Below are 18,181 nucleotides of genomic sequence, written 5' to 3' on the forward strand. Positions count from 1 at the left end.
CCGCCTCCGCGCCCCACGTGACCGTCGGCCTCTCACAGCAGCAGACGCGCAGAGCGACCTCCTGATTGGACAGCCCGCAAAGGACCCCGCCTTCCAGCTCGGCAATACTACGCACGCGCAAAACACTCTGGCCAATAAAATGAAAGAAAGCTGCCTGGCGTGCCCGTGTGGCGTCACTTCTTCCGCCCCTGTTTCGGGGCATAAGAAACCCTGCAGCGAAGCCTCCTTCTTTTTCCCGGCGGCTGCCGAAGATGGCGGAGGGGCAGGTGCGGGGCTGCTGCGGCCGGGGCTGCTGCGGCCGGGGCTGCGTGGGGCCGGGCGGGCTCCGGCTCGGGACTCGGGGGGCCCGTCGGCCGTCCTCTGCGCTGGGCCACCGGAGGCGGAGGAGAGCGTGTGGGAGGCAGGCGGGGCGGGCGGCGGGTCGGAGCTGCGAGCAAGCCGGCCTTGCCTCGGGGCGCCGCGGGGTCGGCCGCGTGTGCTGGGACGACGGGTTGTAGAGCGAGGCGGGCGGGACCGTCGTGGTGGGTTTCCTCTGCGCGCGGCAGCGCTGGGCAGGGTCCTCTGCCGCCCTGGTGCAGGGATCGGCGGCTCGCCGTGCTCCCGGGCTCCCGTCCTGGTGGGGTGTGTTCTCGGGGCGGCCGGGTTCGGGGAGCGCCTCAGGCTGACCGTGCCTCTGAGCTCTCGCCTTGTCCCCCACAGGTCCTGGTGCTGGATGGCCGCGGCCACCTCCTGGGCCGCCTGGCGGCCATCGTGGCCAAGCAGGTGCTGCTGGGTAAGTGCCGGCTGGCGGGCTGGCGGCAGGTCCGTGATGAGCAACAGTCACCATCTTTCGTTTGAGTCTCACGACCGTGAGATGACCCCATGCACCGCTCTGAGACCTGCGGGCCGTGGGAGCGAGCGGCCGCCGCTGCCCAGCTCCGGGAGGGGGCCGTGGGAGTGAGCCGCTGCAGCTGGCCAGCTCCCCTGACTGACGGCCGCATGTGCGTGATCTCCTCCGCAGGCCGCAAGGTGGTTGTCGTGCGCTGTGAGGGCATTAACATCTCTGGCAATTTCTACAGAAATAAGCGTAAGCTGGGCCGCGCTGCTGGGTCGGGGTGCTGGAGGAGCCCCTCAGACCCGCCTGACGCTCTCCCCTCACTCCCCAGTGAAGTACCTGGCCTTCCTGCGCAAGCGAATGAACACCAACCCCTCCCGGGGACCCTACCACTTCCGGGCCCCCAGCCGCATCTTCTGGCGGACGGTGCGAGGTGAGGGGGTGCTGAGGCCTGGGTGGGGTCCAGGCAGGCGGGCGGCCCGGGATGAGGACGTGTCCCACTCGTGTTCGAGTTTCCCGACCATGAGATGACTACATGCACTACCATCTGAGGCCGCCCCCAGCCCCCACCAGGGCGGTGGGCAGCATCGAAGCCCGCTGACCAGCCCGTGCGACCCCCACAGGCATGCTCCCCCACAAGACCAAGCGGGGTCAGGCCGCCCTGGAGCGCCTAAAGGTGTTTGATGGCATCCCACCACCCTACGACAAGGTGAGCTGCCCTCTCTGGGTGGGCACTGCGTGGCTGGCGTCCGTGATGTTCCGTGTTACCTACATTGTTTGACCCTCATGAGAACAGCAGCGGCTGAGACGCCGCCTGCCCAGCCTCCTTCCCCACCGCCCTCGCCCCATCTCTTCAGCATCGCCTCCTTTTCTGACAGAAAAAGCGGATGGTGGTGCCTGCAGCCCTCAAGGTTGTGCGCCTGAAGCCCACGAGGAAGGTGAGCTGGGAGTTGCCTGCCATGCGGGGCCGGGCCTGGCACATGATGTCTGTTTCTCACGATGGTCTGCGGAGGCCACGGGGCGATGCCGAGAACGCCTAATGGCTCAGCTGATGCCAGGAGCCCGGGGTGAGGTCAGAGCGCCCTGCGTGCTGCCGGCCCACTCCCTCACGTTCCCGTTGCCCAGGAACTTGTGGTCACTGTCCTGGGTGCAAGCAGTGTCAGAAGTGGGGCAGCAGCTCCTGGTGCGGGCTGGGTGTCCTTACGGCTCTGTCTTTGCCCCCAGTTTGCTTACCTGGGACGCCTGGCTCACGAGGTTGGCTGGAAGTACCAGGCGGTGACGGCCACGCTGGAGGAGAAGCGGAAGGAGAAGGCCAAGATGCATTACCGCAAGAAGAAGCAGCTGATGGTGCGTGGGGGGCCGGGGCCTGGGCTTGGTGCGGGGCGCCTGGACAGCAGCTGACCACCTCTCACCCCACAGAGGCTACGGAAACAGGCCGAAAAGAACGTGGAGAAGAAGATCAACAAGTTCACAGAGGTCCTCAAGACCCACGGCCTCCTGGTCTGAGTCCAATAAAGACTTTGTTGCTCACGCTTGGCCTGGCCTGCCCTTCCTCCATCGCCACCCTGGGCCAAGGGCCTCGGTCAGCGCTCCTACTGGCCTCGCTGCACACAGGCTGGCCAGGGGCACACTTGGCCATCTTGGCAAAGGTTCACAGGGCTGAGCTGGACCCGCATTGCAGGCCCCGCTGTGTCGGGGGCTGAGGCCCACCGGATAACCTGGTGGTCCCCCATACTCTGCAGCTGGTAGAATTGGAGGAACGGCCCGGGCACTGTGAGCTTGGTGTTGTACAAGGGTATTTATTGAAAGGTGGGCAGCTGGTGGGTCACAGGTGCTGCCTCGTGACTTCATGTTCTGTGACCAGAATGAAAATAAATTTATTTTTTTAAACGTGTGTGCAGTATGTGTCCGCTGTAGAGACAGGCCCACAGCACAAAGGGCTTGGAGAGGCTTCATGCTTTACACCAAATCCCGTGTACCACCAAGGCCTGCAGTGCCCGGTGCTTGACAAGTTCCCGGAAGCCTCATTCTGATTCAGCTGCAAAGTATGGCCAACACCTGGCTGGGGGAGGGGTCGGCAGGCCCTTGGGTGCCAGGTGAAGGGGCGGTTAGGCTTTGCCACTGGGAACCTGTGAAGGCTACAGGCATCTGGTGGGCAATAGGGAATTATGTATCAGGCTCTTGTTACAAAGTGGGTAATTTCCCCCGCTGAAAGAGGGAACCTGGGACAGCCGGAGGTCCTCCGAAGACGTCGGCTTGGAGGGATGTCTGTCCTGTTGAATCAGAAGGGTGGAAGCTGTTGCCAGGAATTAACAAAATGTATACCCCATGCTGTGCTGAGGAGGGTCCTGGGATGACCCGCCACTGATGCAAAACACTGAAACGCCTGGTCCCCAAGTCCCTTGGCCAGCTCTGTTCCCAGGCCACTGGAGCACCGGGGCGTGTGACATGCTGGGAAGGCTCATGTGGGGGTCTCGGGATGGCCATGTCTGCCCTCCGCAGCTGCTGGCCAAGCAGAAGCTGCTCCCCGCCTTGCAGCACCCCGTCCCACAGGCTGCTAGCAGCATTCTGCCAAAAGCCTGCCAGGAAGTCGCACACCTAAGGCCCCTGTGCCCAGCCTGTACCTCCTACCTGACATAATGAAGTCACTTTTCCACAAGGTTCTTCCAACCTCTGCACTTGGGAGCTCCATGGAGCGGGTGTTACCCCTGCCCTTCCTTCCCCGAGTTGCAGTATCTGCAGTCCAGCCCCACTGAGGCAGGGTGAGGTTAGCACGGAGTCCCCAGCTCCATCGGGACCAGCCCGGCTCGCCCCCATCCCACTGCAGGCATCTGGGCACGAGGCTGCAGGGGACCCATGGCTGCCCGCAGCGTCAGCAGTGAAATGCAGGCGGCCACCTTCATTTCAGGGTCTACTTGGCGCACGCACAGCGGTTCAACTGCCACAATGGATCCGCTTCTCTCCAGGCGGGCAGGTTCAAAGCCTCGAGTTTTGTAACAGGAGCCAGCCCCATGGAGCAACTGAAACCTGAACCTACTCAGTATAAAGCTTAAAAGTTCTGAGAGACAAGAAGCGTTCCATCGCGCCGACTACGCAGACGGACGTCCTTCTTAAACTTTGACAGAAGAAACGGAACAAGACGTTCACTGAGAACCCTGCCCCTCACAAAGATGGCCGTCGTGGTTCCCTACCCAGCAGAAAGATGGCGGCGGCCATGTCGCTCGCGCCATGAGGTCCCCGAGTCCCACGTGAACCTGCAGCGCTCGGCACCATGGCGGCCTCCTGAGGACTCTCGCGATAACACAACCAGGCCACGCCTTCCCACCCTGAACGAACGCGCTGGGCGCCCGCAAGGCCTGAGAGTCTCGCGAGAGTCCGCCACTTCCCACCCCGACTTCGAAGCCGCGCCGGTGGACATCCGGAGACCCCGCCTCCTATGCGTCACTTCCTCCCCGACCCTGCTCAGTGGATAAGGAAACCCGGACGCCGGCGCAGCGTTCTCTCTCTCTTCTTCCGGCGGCCGGGAAGATGGCGGACATCCAGGTACCGTGGCCGGGCCGGCCCGTGGGGCGCAGAGTGCTGCCCACAGGTGTACCCCTGGCCCGGGAGGGACCCCGGCTCGGCGTGCTGCCCACGGGTGTCCGCCTGGCCCGGGGGGACCCCGGCTCGGCGTGCTGCCCACGGGTGTCCGCGGGCGGAGGGCGCGTGCGGCGGCGTGCGCTGGGCTGGCGACATGGAGTCCTGGGGAGTGTGTAGCTTTTTGGGGATGACGAACTGCGCGAAATGGATCTGGGGAGTTCTCGGGCCTGCGGAGTCTCCTGTGCGCACCGGGAGGCCTGGTTCTGGGGTCCCCGGCTCACCGGCCGCGTGTCCCCCCTCCCGTGCCTGCAGACGGAGCGCGCCTATCAGAAGCAGCCGACCATCTTCCAGAACAAAAAGCGGGTCCTGCTCGGGGAGACCGGCAAGGAAAAGCTCCCGCGCTACTACAAGAACATCGGGCTGGGCTTCAAGACGCCCAAGGAGGTGCGGGGGCCCGCTGGCAGTTGCGCTTTGGGGTCCCCTGGGCTATCGACCTGAGCGCCCACCTTTCCGCTATTTGTCCTTCCAGGCTATTGAGGGCACCTACATCGACAAGAAATGCCCTTTCACCGGAAATGTGTCCATCCGGGGGAGGATCCTGTCGGGTAAGAGGGGTGTCTGAAGGGGGACCCCGCCCCAGGGCTCTGGCAGGTGATGTCTGTTATCACGATGGTCTTCGGATGCCCACATGGGGCACTGCCGACGCAGCCTCTTGGCAGAACTGATGCCAGAAGCGGACATGACCAGGGCAGGAGGGGGTTGTCCCTGGCTCATTGTCCCTGGAAGGGGAGCCGGGGCGGGGGGCCCTGATGTGTCATCTGTCTTCCCCCCTCCCCAAGGCGTGGTGACCAAGATGAAGATGCAGAGAACCATTGTCATCCGCCGCGACTACCTGCACTACATCCGCAAGTACAACCGCTTTGAGAAGCGCCACAAGAACATGTCGGTGCACCTGTCGCCCTGTTTCAGGTGAGTGTCTTGGGGCACTGGGCAAAGGGGTGGGGTCCTGCTGCTCCGGGAGCGCCTCCTGCTGGACACCAGGGGTAGTTGCAGCGGCACCCCTGGGGAGGGGGAGGGGTGCCGGGCAGCCCCCCTGAGGACACGGTGCACCCGCCCAACAGGGACGTCCAGATCGGGGATATCGTCACGGTGGGCGAGTGCCGGCCCCTCAGCAAGACCGTGCGCTTCAACGTGCTCAAGGTCACCAAAGCCGCCGGCACCAAGAAGCAGTTCCAGAAGTTCTGAGCCGCCGCTGCCTCTCCCCCACACGAAATAAAGTTATTTTGCATTGCTAGGCTGCCGTGGGGTCTCTGTGTGCTTGTTTGGAGGGCAGAGCTTCCCCGAGACCTGCAGGGTTCCCTAAGGTGGCAGGCACTCCCCCGGAGGACGGGTGGCTCCCCTGAGCACAGCCTGTATGGAGGTGCAGCCACCCACGGCTCAATTGTCCTTGTCCCCTTGGAGTGTACAAATAAAAGGGCAGACTGCCTGGGGAGCACCGGTCTCCGCTCCAGGTCTACAGAGAGGGAACGATGCAGGTTCGGGGGCTCCTGGTCTGGGTCCTCACAGGCCACCTGGGGGCAGCAAGCAGGTGTCCCTTCCACTTAGTACCTCGCTGGAAGGCTAGGTGACCTTCCTGTCCCCTGACAGCTACGGAGAATCAGGAAGTGAAGCAGGGAGTCCGCTAAAGTGGACAAGATTGGGGGAACACCTGGGCGGTGTGGGTGCTGTTCCTGGGAGTAGCTGGCTGCAGACCAAGGGCGCTGGGAACGTTGAGGGCACAGATGGGGAAGGGGGTAGGTAGACAGGATCAGCAGCAGAGTGCCCAAAGCAGAACAGGGACAGACCACACACCTCGGGCATCCCAGAGTGGAGGTGTACAGGAGCCGCTGCGTCGTCACTGGCTGGATGCTGGGGTCCCCAGGTCCCTGAGCCCCCAATCCTGTACCAGTGTCTATTGTGCAACACTGGTACGAGGGTTGGGAGACAGGGCCGTGAGGAGAGGAGAGAGCCGCTGCAGGCCCCCAGAGGCGGGTCGCTGCCTTTTACCCGGCCCAGCGAGGGCGGGGGTTCCTGCCAGAGGAAGTGGCTCCCCGGAGCGGAGGCGCAGGAAGGGGTAGAGACGGGTCAGGGGGGCACCGCCCAGCAGCGGGGGGCTGGGGGCCGGCCCCCTCCAGCCGCAGGTGTTTCCGTCCGGGTGGGGTGGCTGTGTAGACAACAACAGGACAGGGCGGAGGGGGCGCCGCAGTGGCTCAATGGGGCAGCTCCTAGCACCTCGGGGTCTATGCTGCTGCTGTGTGCCCAGTAAGGACTCCAGGTGAGGCAAAGACCATGCAGAAGGACCCGGGGGCACTTCCGTGGTCCCAGTAGCAGCCATTGGTCCTTCCTAGGCTGAGTGAGCTATGGGGTGGCCTCTCCCCTCAAATCCCTAATCCCAAGTCTGTCTACACCTGCTGTTCCTGTGCCTGGAAGCCTGGGGACCTCCTTCCCCAGCCAGCTCTCCTTCATCTTCACCAACCTGCTCCCTCCAGGCAAAGCCGCTGACCTGGCTACCACCAACCTGTTCCCACCTGGCAAAGCCGCTGACCTCCTGGCTACCGTCTCCGCGGCCAGGAGTCAGGTGAAACCTTGCTGTTTGCTGGCTGTTTCCCACCTGCTGAGTGTCCTCCAGGGGCAGGTGATGGGAAAGGAGCTCTGGTTCCCAGCTCCCTATCCCCACAACCACACAGCTTTTGCTGTGGGACTCAGTCTCCCAGTCTGGCCCTGAGCCTGTTGGGAGCAGAGGTGACCACTTGTAGCGTCTGTGTGTGGGTGGCATGCCCAAAGAGCCCTGGTGGCGCTGCCAGCTCACAGGGAAGTTGCCCCTAGGCGGGTTCTGTATATAGCAGACCCTGGGGTTGGCAGTGGCTGGCAGCATCAGGCCGGGTGCCTGGGGGAAGGCAGGTGCAAGCTGGAATGTCCTGTCCCTCATCGGTGCTGCTCCTGGGGGTGATGAAGTAGCTGAACTTAGTGACCATGAGTGTCACCATGACCTCTCGCGCGGGAGTGGCAAGCGGGTGCATCGGCAGGGAGCTGGATTGGAAGCTGAGTGGCCAGGACACCAGCCAGTGTGATGGGCCTCGCCAGGGGCTGCTAGGCCATAGTGCCAGCACCACCTGCTTATTTTTATTTGAAAGGCAGAGAGAGTGGCAATGGAAGAGACACACTGATCTTCCATCTGCTGGTTCACTCCCTAAATGCCCACCACAGCCAGGGCTGGGTTAGGAACTCCCACTCCCGGATCTTCCACAAGAGTGGTGGGGACCCCAGAACTTGCTGCCCCGCTACTCCGGTTCCAAGAACAAGAGGCTGAATGAAAAGCAGACCTAGGAACTCTGAAATGGGATACAGGCATCCCGAGCAAGAGCACATGCTAGACTCTTCCAGGACATTCCAGAAGGACACAAGGACATTTTAGGGACATGCTTGTGGCACAGCGAGGTAAGCTACTAGTGGTGACACTAGCACTCTATCAGATCACCGGCTGGAATCCTGGGTGCTCCACTTCTGAGCCAGCCAGCTGCCCCCCACCCCAGTGTACCAGGGGAGACGGCAGACATGGCCCAAGGACTCGGGTCCTTCTTGACCACTCGACAGAGCTGGATGGCTCTCCTGGTTCAGTCTGGCCCACACTGGTAGCTTCTGTAGCCATCTGGCGAGTGAACCAGAGGACCAAGGAATCTCTTCCCCCTTCCCTCTTTATTGCTGTCTGTCTCAGTTTACAAAAGAAAAAAAAGAAAAAGCTGTGACTAGATGAAGAGGAGCAGGGCAGACTGCTGGCGCAGGAGAACAGGTCAAAGCTTGCAGCGGATGGTCAACAGGTAGACAGGCTCCGGGGCCACACAGAACCGCACCCTGTAAGGAGACCCAGCCTGGCTTCCACACCTGGGCCCAGCTGTAGCTTCCTGCTGCCCGAGCTCAGCCAGCAAATGCGAATGAGGCTGGGCGTGGCTGTTCAGGTTTGTGCCACCCCAATTCCTGCGAGTGGGGAGCTTCAGGGCGGGGCACTCTTTGAAGAAGGGAAACCCTCAGGCTGCCAGTTCTGATGCTTATCTAATGGCATGCCTCCTGGGGTGTCACTGTAGGGTTTGTGGCAGCCATGCACTCCTTTCAGTCGGAGGGCTTGAGCAACGTCCTGGGAACCCCGGGAGCCACAGGCAGGGTCAGTGAGGGTGTGCTAGGAGACAGCCAGGGGACACCCCAAAATGCCCTTATGCCAACATGGGCTTTGGGGGCCTGAGGCCTTTGGGATCAGGCAGCAGGAACAAAAGGGAAATAGCAAAGTTGGCTCTGAGAGGTCATAGGGAATAGAAGAGGGGTGGGGTCGGGTCATGCATGTCCCAGCAGGCTGGGGACGACGTCCTAGGGCTGGCGTGATGGACATTCACACCCTCCCGAAACCCGGGGTGGGGGTGGTCCACGTGGTCCAAGGGACTTTGCTCACCATGTGAGGTAAGGACTGTGAGAAGGGGACGTTATCTAGGATCACCTGCGGGCCACCTGACGGGATCACAAGGGCTCCTCAGAGGGAGGCAGGAGGGCGACGGTCAGCCCAGGAGGACCGCTGCTGCCCCTGCCCTCTGCGACTTTCAGAAGGAGCACAGCCCCTCAGGCTGCACACAGGGAGTAAGCTAGGTGGACCCAGTGCCTCTGAGAACAGAAACCAGAAGAGAGTGGAAACCTTCCAGCAGGAGGTGAATCGCATCCAGCGGGGACAGGGTGGGCTGCGGGGGCCAGCAGGGTGCACTGTGGTGGTGCGCCCCCCACTCCAACCCCAGGCAGGAATGCCCAGTTCTTCCCATGCCCTGGGAGGCAGCAGGTGATGGCCCAAGTGCCCCCACCCCCAGAAGGCTGCCTGGCCCAGCCCGCCCAGCTGTTGTGGCCACTGGGCGGGAGCACCAACAGCTGGGAGCTGTCCTTGACTTCGGGTAAAAGAAATGGAAGTTTGTGAAGAAATCTGTTGCTGGGTCAGCAACAGCTTCAAGGGGCCTAGGGAGGTTCCGGGAGCTCTGTGAGGAAGGACCAGCCTCCTGCGCGGGTATAGGGGATTCTTAGGGAAGGAGCAAGGCACGGATTTGTGGGAGGAAATAGATTTGGCAATCAGTTCCTAGAAAATGGAACTAAAACATATTCTTCTGCACAAAGTTTCAGAAATCCATGCATGGACTTTTTAAAAGTTTTGCATAGGCTGGAGCGACAGGAGCGGCCTCCCCGGTGCTGGCCTGGATATCTGGGCCGTGCAGGAGCCCAGAAGCCAGGCCCGCCCTGGCGGCCTTGGGGCGGGGGCCGGCCCAGGGCCCGGGGTGTGCCGGCGGCGGAGGGGTGGGGCTGGGGGTTCCTGGAGGCCGGGAACAGGATGTGAGAGCGGAACTGGGGTCTCCAGTCACGGGAGCCGGGCACCCGGGAGAAGGTCGGGCCCGGCCCGAAGGAGGGCTGCGAGGGGTGGTTGTCGGAGGGCGCAGGGCCCTGGGTGTGGGGGCCGACGGGGCGGGCCGGCAGCCCCGGTCGGTCACTCATTAACCCCAGCGTTCCTCCCGCGGGGCGAAGGTTCCCGCGCGGCCTGCACGGCGCAGCGGGAGCCGCAGTCCCGGACGGGCAGGCGGGCAGGCGGGCGCGGGGCGGGCCCAGAGTCACGCGCCCCTCCCGCCGCAGCTCGGCCGCGCACCATGGGGCGCCCCCGGCTCCTGCCCTGGGCGCTGCGACTCCTGCTCTGCCTGCTGCCTGCTGGGACGCTCGGAGCAGGTGAGGGAGAGCGGGGAACCGGGGCGTCGAGTCCCGGGCTTCCCGTTTCCATTGCTCCCTTTGGGTCTGCCTTCTGCCAGGGCTGGACCTGGACCCACCGTCCCTCTGCCTCCTGGCCACTCTCGCTCTCTCTGGGTCTCTGTCCTCTCTCTCGGTCTCTCTCTCTCTCCCTCTCTCTCTCTCTCAATCTCTGTTCCCCCTCTCTCTTTGGGCCTCTGTCCCCCCTCCAGGCCTCTGTCACCGCTCTCTGTCCCACTAACTAAGCGCCCGCCCCCACCTGGCTCTCTTCACTTTTCTCTCCTCCTACACACACAGGGAGCCATCTCTCCCTCCTGTACCACATCACGGCCGTCTCCAACCCCGCCCAGGGGACCCCTAACTTCTGGGTGTCTGGCTGGCTGGGGCCACAGCAGTACCTGAGCTACAGCAGCCGGCGGAATGAGGCAGAGCCCTACGGGGCGTGGATCTGGGAAGACCAGGTCTCCTGGTACTGGGAGAAGGAGACGGTGGATCTGAGAAGCAAGCAGCAGCTCTTCATGCAGGCGCTGTCCTTGCTGGGGCAAGGTGAGGCTGTACCACCTGGGGCCCAGCGGGGAGAGCCTGGGCATCCCCACCCAGCCCGCCTGCTGACCTGTGTGTGTGTATGTCAGGTTCCTACACCCTGCAGGGCCTGCTGGGCTGTGAACTGGATGCTAACAACGCCTCGGTGCCCACAGCCACGTTCGCCCTGAACGGCGAGGACTTCATGAGTTTTGACCCCAAGCAGGGCAATTGGAGTGGGGACTGGCCCGAGGCACTGACCATCGGCTCCAAGTGGCAGCAACAGGCTGAGGTGGTGAGCAGTGAGAGAACCTTCCTGCTCACTTCCTGCCCCCAGCGCCTGCTGGGGCACCTGGAGAGGGGCCGCGGCAACCTGGAGTGGAAGGGTGAGCGCTCTCCCTGGTCCCGGTGGGTTCTGTCCTCTCCTGTTGGCCTGTGCACCTGTCCCACCGTGCACCTGGCCTCTGGCTGTGGAAGCAGGAGGATCAGTGCTGCTGAGGACTCGGCCGGGTCATTCTTCCTTTTTTTCTTTTATCGGTGCTTTTCCATGTTTAATGATGATGCCGCTTCAGTGGGGCTCAGCAGTGACCATTCAGGGTGGTCGTTCTTGCCCTTTGCTGCCCCAGAGGTCAGGGTTTGCATGTCCTCTGTAAGGACTGCAGTGTGTTGCTCTGCCAGCAAAGTGCTCTTGAAACAAAGTGTCAAGATTCCCTGTTGCTGACCGTGTCTCTGTGATGGTCAGTGCTCCTAAGGCTCTAGTGCGATCCGCTGAAGAGCCACCAGTGGCCTTGAGTCCTTCTGTCTCTTCGTCTTTCTGCTGAGTTTCTTGCACTCATTTGCACACTGTGTCCACTTGTTCCTGCTGTCAGTAGCTTATCTCCTCTTAGCAGTGTCTTCCCCACAACAGAGGTTTTCATTTTCATCAAGTCTAGTGTCCCGCCTTTTGGTTTCAGGGTGTGGAGGTCGTAGCCCTGAGGTCGCAAGATCACCTCCATCTCAGGTTGCTTTTAGCAGTCGTATAGCTTTGCATGTAACAGGTCGGTGATTATAACAGTAATTGGAATTCATTTTTGTGGTCTTGAATTGTAAGTTCCCTGTGTTTTTTTGTTTGTTTTGTTTTTTGTTTTTCCTTTTTCTTGTAGTTTTGTTTTGAAGAAAGCCAGGGGTCTGGCCGGCTGAGCTTAGCCCAGCTGCTCAGGCGCTCAGTTGGCTGCTGTGTGGTCTTTGTGTCTGCCCGTCCGACTGTGCCACACCACTCAGTTCAGTTTAGCAGACCGGTTTAGGTGTTGCTAGGAAATCCTCCCTAGTTTTCTTCCTGATTTTAGCAACCGTCAGCACCCACTGCCTTGGTCTGTTATTTCCTTGAGCATATTAGCTTGACATGATTAAAATCTTGTTCCCCAAAGTCCAGATGTTCATGGGACTAAGAGGTTGGGACGGGACGCGTCCGTGGTGTTGAGAAGTAGTTGGGTTGGTAGGATGCGGTCCTTGTGATTGAATTATGGTGATTTAGGACATGGCAGCTTTCTAAGGGCCACGTGTAGGCCTCGTTTGATCTCTTACTGCCTTTTTTTTTTTTTAAAGATTTATTCATTTTTTATTACAGCAAGATATACACAGAGGAGGAGAGACAGAGAGGAAGATCTTCCGTCCGATGATTTACTCCCCAAGTGAGCCGCAATGGGCCGATGCGCGCCGATCCGAAGCAGGGAACCTGGAACCTCTTCCGGGTCTCCCACGCGGGTGCAGGGTCCCAATGCACTGGGCCGTCCTCTCCTGCTTTCCCAGGCCACAAGCAGGGAGCTGGATGGGAAGTGGAGCTGCCGGGATTAGAACCAGCGCCCATGTGGGATCCCGGGGCTTTCAAGGCGAGGACTCTAGCCACTAGGCCACGCCGCCGGGCCCTCTTACTGCCTTCTTCATCTCCACATGTGTCACTTTCTGAGGTGTTAGGCTTAGGACGTTGGAGGGTGGGGACATGATATAGTCCATTGGAGATAGGACTGCGATTCTATCTTGCCTTTTTCATTTGTTGTCTGAAATTGTGAGCGGATCAGCCACTGTTAACTCTCACAGGCTGACAACCAGGAAGTTTCATTTTGTTTATTATGAGCCCCTAGATCTTTTTTTTTTTAAAAGATTTATTTTATTTTTACTGCAAAGTCAGATAAACAGAGTGGAGGAGAGACAGAGAGGAAGATCTTATGTCCAATGATTCACCGGCCCTGAGCCCCTAGATCTTGCAATTTTTTGAATTTAAAAGATTTATTTAGGGGCATGGCATGGTAGCGTAGTGGCTAAAGTCCTTGCCTTGTGCACGCGGGGATCCCATGTAGGCGCTGGTTTGTATCCTGACAGCTCCACTTCCCATCCAGCTCCCTGCTTGCGACCTGGGAAAGCAGTCGAGGACGGCCCAAAGCCTTGGGACCCTGCGCCTGCGTGGGAGGCTGGAAGAACCTTCTGGTTGGCTTCAGACTGGCCCAGCTCTGGCTGTTGCGGTCACTTGGGGAGTGAATCAGTAGATGAATGGTCTCTCTGTCTCTCGTTCTCTGTAAATCTGCCTTTCCAATTAAAAAAAAAAAAAAAGGCCCCCTTATCATGTTTTAGTTACCGTTTTCCTTGAAAGGCAGAGTGACACAGCGCACGAGACCAAGAGACAGTGATCCTCTCTGGTTGTTCACTCTCCAGCCCCGCGCAACACCCAGTGCTGACTCAGCAAAGCCAGGAGCCTGGCTGACCTCCACTGAGGGCTCCTCCTGGGTGGCAGGGGCCCAAGCACTTGAGTCATTTTGTACTGGTTCCAGGAGGAAGCTGAACTGGAAATCCAGACACCCTGATACACGACGTCGGTGTCTCAAGTGCAAGTTTACGCTGTTGTGCCAGCACGCCTGCCTCTTACCATGTGTTTTAATCCATCATAGACTTTATTCTCTTTAAATTGGATCCCAAGTCCTTTTTTTTTTGTTAGAGATTTATTTGATTTTTATTGAAAAGGCAGATACACAGAGAGGAAGAGAGACAGAGAGGAGGATCTTCCGTCCATTGATTCACTCCCCAAGTGACCACAGTGGCTGGAGCTGAGCTGATCTGAAGCCATGAACCAGGAGCTTCTTGCACATCTCCCACATGGGTGCAGGGTCCCAACAGTTTGGGCCATCCTCCACTGCTCTCCCAGGCCACAGGCAGGGAGCTGGATGGGAAGCAGGGCCATTGAGATTAGAACCTGTGACCATATGGGATCCTGGCATGTTCAAGGTGAGGACTCTAGCCACTAGGCCACTGCAGCCACTTGGGAAGAAAATCATCAGTTGGAACATCCTCCTCTCTGTATATCTGCCCTTCCAATAAAAATCAAATAAATCCTTAAGAAATTGTTTTTATTGATTTGAAAATCAGAGAGACAACATTTCCATCTTTTGGTTCACTCCCCAAACACCTGAACGGCCAGGGCTGCGTTAGATCAAAGTCATGAGCCAGAAGCTCCCACCCGTCTCCCATGTGGGCAGCAGGGCTCCAGACACCTGCCACTTTTCAGGGTACAGATTAGCAGGGAGCTGGAAGCCAGGAGTGGAGCCAAGGTTAGAAGCCAGTTTTTTGTTTTTTTTTTTTTTCGGATTGGTGCTGTACCAATCCTTAGCCAGGAGCCAGGAACTTCTTCTGGGTTTCCCATGCTGGTGCAGGGTCCCAGAGTTCTGGGCCATCCTCGATTGCTTTCCCAGGCCACAAGCAGAGAGCTGGATGAGAAGTGGTGCTGCCGGGATTAGAACCGATGCCCATATGAGATCCTGGCGTGTTCAAGGCAAGGCAAGGACTTTAGCTGTTAGGCTACTGTGCCAGGCCCGAAGCCAGACATTTTGATACCCCACACAGTGTCCTAACCGCCACACCAACTACCTGCCCCATGTCGGTTTTCATCTTCAATCTTAATTCCAGCTTATATGGGATGCTAGTGTTAGAGGCGGCAGCTTAACCCTCTGTGCTACAATACCAGCCCTGATCAGTCTGTTAAAGGTCACGGAGACTAAGGCATCAGTTCATGTCTGTGTGAGCGTGTGGAGACGAATGCATAGATTTTTTGGTTGTTTTTTTCTCTGTTTTTATAGTATTACTTCCTTCACTGCATGTATATGTTTTTTCGAAGCCTACATTTTTTGACAGTGTGTGTTTTGTGTGAGCTCTTTGCCGACGCCCTCCAGATATCCTCTGGGAAGCAGCAGGAAGCACAGAATGCAGAACTGCTGGGCTCTGCCCTTGGCCATGGGCCTGACTGCAGCACATTCTGCCGACTTGCCGGGGAAGCATCTCAAGAGAAATGCACTGGCTTCCCTCTCGAGCGGAAAGCGCCAAGTATGCCTCCCGGAGGGGCCCTGGCACTGCGCCATGCGGGGCGGGCTCCTGCAGCTGAGCCTTGGCAGCTCCCTTGTTTGGGAGTGGTCCAAGTGCCTTACATACCAGACCTTAACCCTTCTTAACCCAGTCACCTCCTCCGGTTCTGCAGGCGGCTCTGGTTACCTAAGGATTAGGGACTGGCATGGTGGCTCAACAGGTTTGTCCTCTGCCTGCCTGTGCTGGCATCCCATATGGGGCACCTCTCAGCAAGCACTTCGAATTCCGTTTTCCTAAGACCTTTCTGAAACTCTGTGTACTTTTACACAAAACAGGATTAGAGTGTTTTCTTTTTGCCCGAAACTTTTAGTATTTCCTCCAGGAGGAAGAAAAAAAGAAAACAAAGCTGGAATGAGGTAATACATAATCCAAGCCCCCTTGGAAACAGCAAATGGGTCCCCAGTACCTCCACACGGCCCAGCCTGGCATCGTGTGGTGGTGTTCTCTGAGCCCCATTTGCCTGAAAAGCAGTGAGACAGAGAGATCTCACATCTGTTGCCGGTCCCATCTGTTGTCAGTTGACTCCCCAGACAGCTGCAATGGCCAGGAGCCAGAGAACCACTCTGGGTCCCTGAATGGGTGCGGCAGTTCAAGTAGTGGGGCCGTCATCCTTTGCTGCTTTTCCAGGTACGTTAGCACGGAGCTGAATCAGAAGTGGAGCAGCTGGGACTCAAACCAGTACTTACACTGGAGGACTGATATTGCAGGCAGTGGCTTAATATGCTGTGCCACAACCCCATCGCCTGGACCTTGAACTTTATTTTTAGAGAAGTTTCAAGTTATGAATTAAAATGGTTAGGGCCTGGCATGATGACTCACTGACTAAGTCCTCACCTTGCATGAGCCAGGGTCCCATATGAATGCTGGTTCATGTCCCGGCTACTCCACTTCCCATCCAGCTCCCTGCTTGTGGCCTGGGAAAGCAGTCGAGGACGGCCCAAAGCCTTGGGACCCTGTACCCAGGTGGGAGACCCGGAGGAAGCTCCTGGCTCAGGGTCAGCTCAGTTGCAGCCGTTGTGGCCACTTGAGGAGTGAACCAGCGGATGGAGAATCTTTCTGTCCTCTCTGTAACTGGCTTTCTAATAAAAATCAATCTTTGAAATGTTTAAGTAGTTATAAGAATCAAAGTTTCTGTCCTGGTACAGTCCTAGCTGTTTCACACTCATTTGCATTTTCCCACGGGTTGGCATTTCACTGTTGGCAGTGCTTCCTGTCGTGCCAGTGCCAGCAGCACCTGCTCTCAGTTCCTTGAGCAGGAGGCTGTGCTGGATCCGTACCGGGCTTTTACCTGCCTCATCCCACCTGGCAGGCTGTGTCCCAGTGGCTCCTGCTCCTTCTGTTCACAGCTCTGTTGCCCGGGTGCCTAGCTGCTCAGCAGCCCTGGGCTTGCAGGGTGGGTGCAGTGGGGCTCTAGCACCCTGGCCGCCAGCCATCAGGTGCCCCCCGCCCCAGGCTCACCTGCAGGCCTGCCTGTTTCCCGCCCCTGCAGAGCCGCCCTCCATGCGCCTGAAGGCCCGGCCCAGCAGCCCTGGCTTCTCCTTGCTCACCTGCAGTGCCTTCTCCTTCTACCCACCCGAGCTGCAGTTCAGATTCCTCCGTGACGGGCTGGCAGCCGGTGTGGGCTCCGGTGGCCTCGGCCCCAATGGCGACGGCTCCTTCTATGCCTGGTCGTCGCTCACAGTGCAGAGCGGTGATGAGCACCACTACCGCTGCGTGGTGCAGCACGCGGGGCTGGCGCAGCCCCTGGTCGTGACGCTGGGTGAGGCTCCCCACCGCACGCTCTGTGCTGCGTCCTTGCTACCCCGTGCTCGCTCCAGCTGCTGCCCTTGCTGAACTGACCACCCGTTGCCCGCTGTGGCCGGTCATCCTTACATCTGACTGCCTTCCGTCCCTTGGCTCTGTGCTGGGATACGCTGGGATGTCACCGGCTCTGCTGCTGCCGCTGCCGCTGCCGGCCACCACTCTAACGTCCGAGCTGCAGTGTCTGGCCCAGACACTGGGTGCTGCCAAGGAGGAGGAGGTTGGGAGGGATGAGGACACCCCGATTTCCTCCCAGTGGGACGGGTGGAGAGGCCCAGCGGTTCATAACCCTCTCATTGCTACAGGCTCACCAGCCGCTTCCTCCTCGGTGTTCGTGGTGGGGATAGTGGTCAGTCTGCTGCTGCTCGTGGCCCTGGCTGCCGGTGGAGCTGTGGCGTGGAGGAGGATGAGGAGCGGACGGCCAGGTGCGGGGCACCAAGAGGGTGCTCGGACAGACCTGGGGCGGGGCAGGCAGCAAGTGGAGGTGGGGGTGGGGGTGGGGTGCCCCAGAGTTGCTGACGTGGCCCCCTTCTCTCTTCAGGCCCCTGGATCTTCCTCCGTGGAGATGACATTAGCACCCTCCTGCCCACCCCGGGTCTGCCCCAAGATGCTGACCCTCAGGACACTAACGCCTTCCCAGTGACTGCCTGAGAGGCCTCCCCACCCCGTGCTGGCTGCTGGCAGCGGCTGTGGTCGGTTCTCTTTCATGCTGTGAGACCCCTGGAATCCCGGCATCTCTGAGCCTCCAGGAGGACCCATGTTCCTGTGGTCTGCCTCGGTTTGCCCTCCTAATATACACGTAACATATAACACGAATTTGGACCCCAATCATGCTGTGTTCATCATTTCAAGTGTTGGAGCAAGCGGGGTGGGAGTGGGGGTGCTCCAGTATCTACTGGAGAATCGACCCCTTTTTATATGTATCTTTCCTTCACAAATATTTGTGTCACTCCTGTAAAGAATTCGTGGCTGAAGTCTGTCCCAGTGAAGCAAGAGTTTTCCTACTCTGAGGGACACTGGGCCATTGGGAGCCTGCTTCCCACCCCTCGGTTCATTCCGACAAAAGCCAAGAGAGAAATACATTTCCCATGAGACGTTGGGGGGTAGCGCCACTGAAGGTGGTCGGCAGGGAGTCCCAAAGCCTGTCGGGACATGTAGTTCGGTGTGGCCGCGTCAGCCTGCGTCACCCACCCCGCCTTCCCCGGGCGACCCCGCACGCCTGTGGACGTGGCAAGGGGCGCCTGCAGCCCTCTGGCCGGCTCGTGGGCTCCGCCCCGTGGGGGG

The 18,181-nt window shown here is 59.4% G+C and overlaps 3 protein-coding genes and 5 non-coding genes across 9 annotated transcripts in view; all 8 read left to right on the forward strand.

Moving 5' to 3' along the window:
- Positions 1-5,685, forward strand: part of RPS11 (ribosomal protein S11) — a 47,157-nt gene extending 41,472 nt beyond the window's left edge. The window contains exons 2-6 of the mRNA XM_058673918.1: positions 4,314-4,357; positions 4,706-4,837; positions 4,923-4,998; positions 5,233-5,362; positions 5,515-5,685. Coding sequence (XP_058529901.1) covers positions 4,343-4,357; positions 4,706-4,837; positions 4,923-4,998; positions 5,233-5,362; positions 5,515-5,638 — 477 coding nt within the window. The 5' untranslated portion in view covers positions 4,314-4,342 and the 3' untranslated portion in view covers positions 5,639-5,685. The remainder of the gene's footprint in view (positions 1-4,313; positions 4,358-4,705; positions 4,838-4,922; positions 4,999-5,232; positions 5,363-5,514) is intronic.
- On the forward strand, positions 176-2,345 carry RPL13A (ribosomal protein L13a). The gene is made up of 8 exons (XM_004596985.3): positions 176-266; positions 700-772; positions 1,001-1,066; positions 1,146-1,247; positions 1,438-1,523; positions 1,693-1,752; positions 2,039-2,161; positions 2,234-2,345. Exons 1-8 carry the CDS (start codon positions 252-254, stop codon positions 2,318-2,320), a joined length of 612 nt encoding a protein of 203 aa, XP_004597042.1. The 5' UTR covers positions 176-251; the 3' UTR covers positions 2,321-2,345.
- Positions 799-881, forward strand: LOC118757758 (small nucleolar RNA Z195/SNORD33/SNORD32 family). Its single transcript, XR_004995361.1, has one exon. It is a non-coding gene; the product is annotated as a small nucleolar RNA Z195/SNORD33/SNORD32 family (small nucleolar RNA).
- On the forward strand, positions 1,289-1,371 carry LOC118757757 (small nucleolar RNA Z195/SNORD33/SNORD32 family). The gene has a single exon (XR_004995360.1). It is a non-coding gene; the product is annotated as a small nucleolar RNA Z195/SNORD33/SNORD32 family (small nucleolar RNA).
- On the forward strand, positions 1,558-1,627 carry LOC118757759 (small nucleolar RNA SNORD34). The gene has a single exon (XR_004995362.1). It is a non-coding gene; the product is annotated as a small nucleolar RNA SNORD34 (small nucleolar RNA).
- On the forward strand, positions 1,790-1,875 carry LOC118757764 (small nucleolar RNA SNORD35). The gene has a single exon (XR_004995367.1). It is a non-coding gene; the product is annotated as a small nucleolar RNA SNORD35 (small nucleolar RNA).
- LOC118757763 (small nucleolar RNA SNORD35) lies at positions 5,040-5,127 on the forward strand. Its single transcript, XR_004995366.2, has one exon. It is a non-coding gene; the product is annotated as a small nucleolar RNA SNORD35 (small nucleolar RNA).
- A 3,333-nt stretch (positions 5,686-9,018) lies between the features above and the next one.
- Positions 9,019-17,725, forward strand: FCGRT (Fc gamma receptor and transporter). 2 transcript variants are annotated; one of them, XM_058674346.1, is made up of 7 exons: positions 9,019-9,123; positions 10,082-10,171; positions 10,487-10,735; positions 10,822-11,097; positions 16,587-16,856; positions 17,203-17,322; positions 17,439-17,725. In XM_058674346.1, exons 2-7 carry the CDS (start codon positions 10,096-10,098, stop codon positions 17,546-17,548), a joined length of 1,101 nt encoding a protein of 366 aa, XP_058530329.1. In that variant the 5' UTR covers positions 9,019-9,123; positions 10,082-10,095; the 3' UTR covers positions 17,549-17,725. The 2 variants fall into 2 exon arrangements, with proteins under 2 accessions (XP_058530329.1, XP_004597041.2); XM_004596984.4 differs by lacking the exon at positions 9,019-9,123 and adding an exon at positions 9,719-9,839.
- Positions 17,726-18,181: the final 456 nt, after the last annotated feature.

Source organism: Ochotona princeps, chromosome 16 (assembly GCF_030435755.1).
Source record: "Ochotona princeps isolate mOchPri1 chromosome 16, mOchPri1.hap1, whole genome shotgun sequence".
Taxonomy (NCBI): Eukaryota; Metazoa; Chordata; class Mammalia; order Lagomorpha; family Ochotonidae; genus Ochotona; species Ochotona princeps.

Bases quoted from the DNA above. Each gene is read 5' to 3' on its own strand.
- RPL13A (XM_004596985.3), top strand. The intron at 1,248-1,437 runs GTGAGGGGGTGC...CGACCCCCACAG, and splicing joins CTTCTGGCGGACGGTGCGAG to GCATGCTCCCCCACAAGACC. The intron at 1,753-2,038 runs GTGAGCTGGGAG...CTTTGCCCCCAG, and splicing joins GCCTGAAGCCCACGAGGAAG to TTTGCTTACCTGGGACGCCT.
- FCGRT (XM_058674346.1), top strand. From the start codon at position 10,096: ATGGGGCGCCCCCGGCTCCTGCCCTGGGCGCTGCGACTCCTGCTCTGC. The intron at 10,172-10,486 runs GTGAGGGAGAGC...CTACACACACAG, and splicing joins TGCTGGGACGCTCGGAGCAG to GGAGCCATCTCTCCCTCCTG. The intron at 11,098-16,586 runs GTGAGCGCTCTC...CCGCCCCTGCAG, and splicing joins CGGCAACCTGGAGTGGAAGG to AGCCGCCCTCCATGCGCCTG.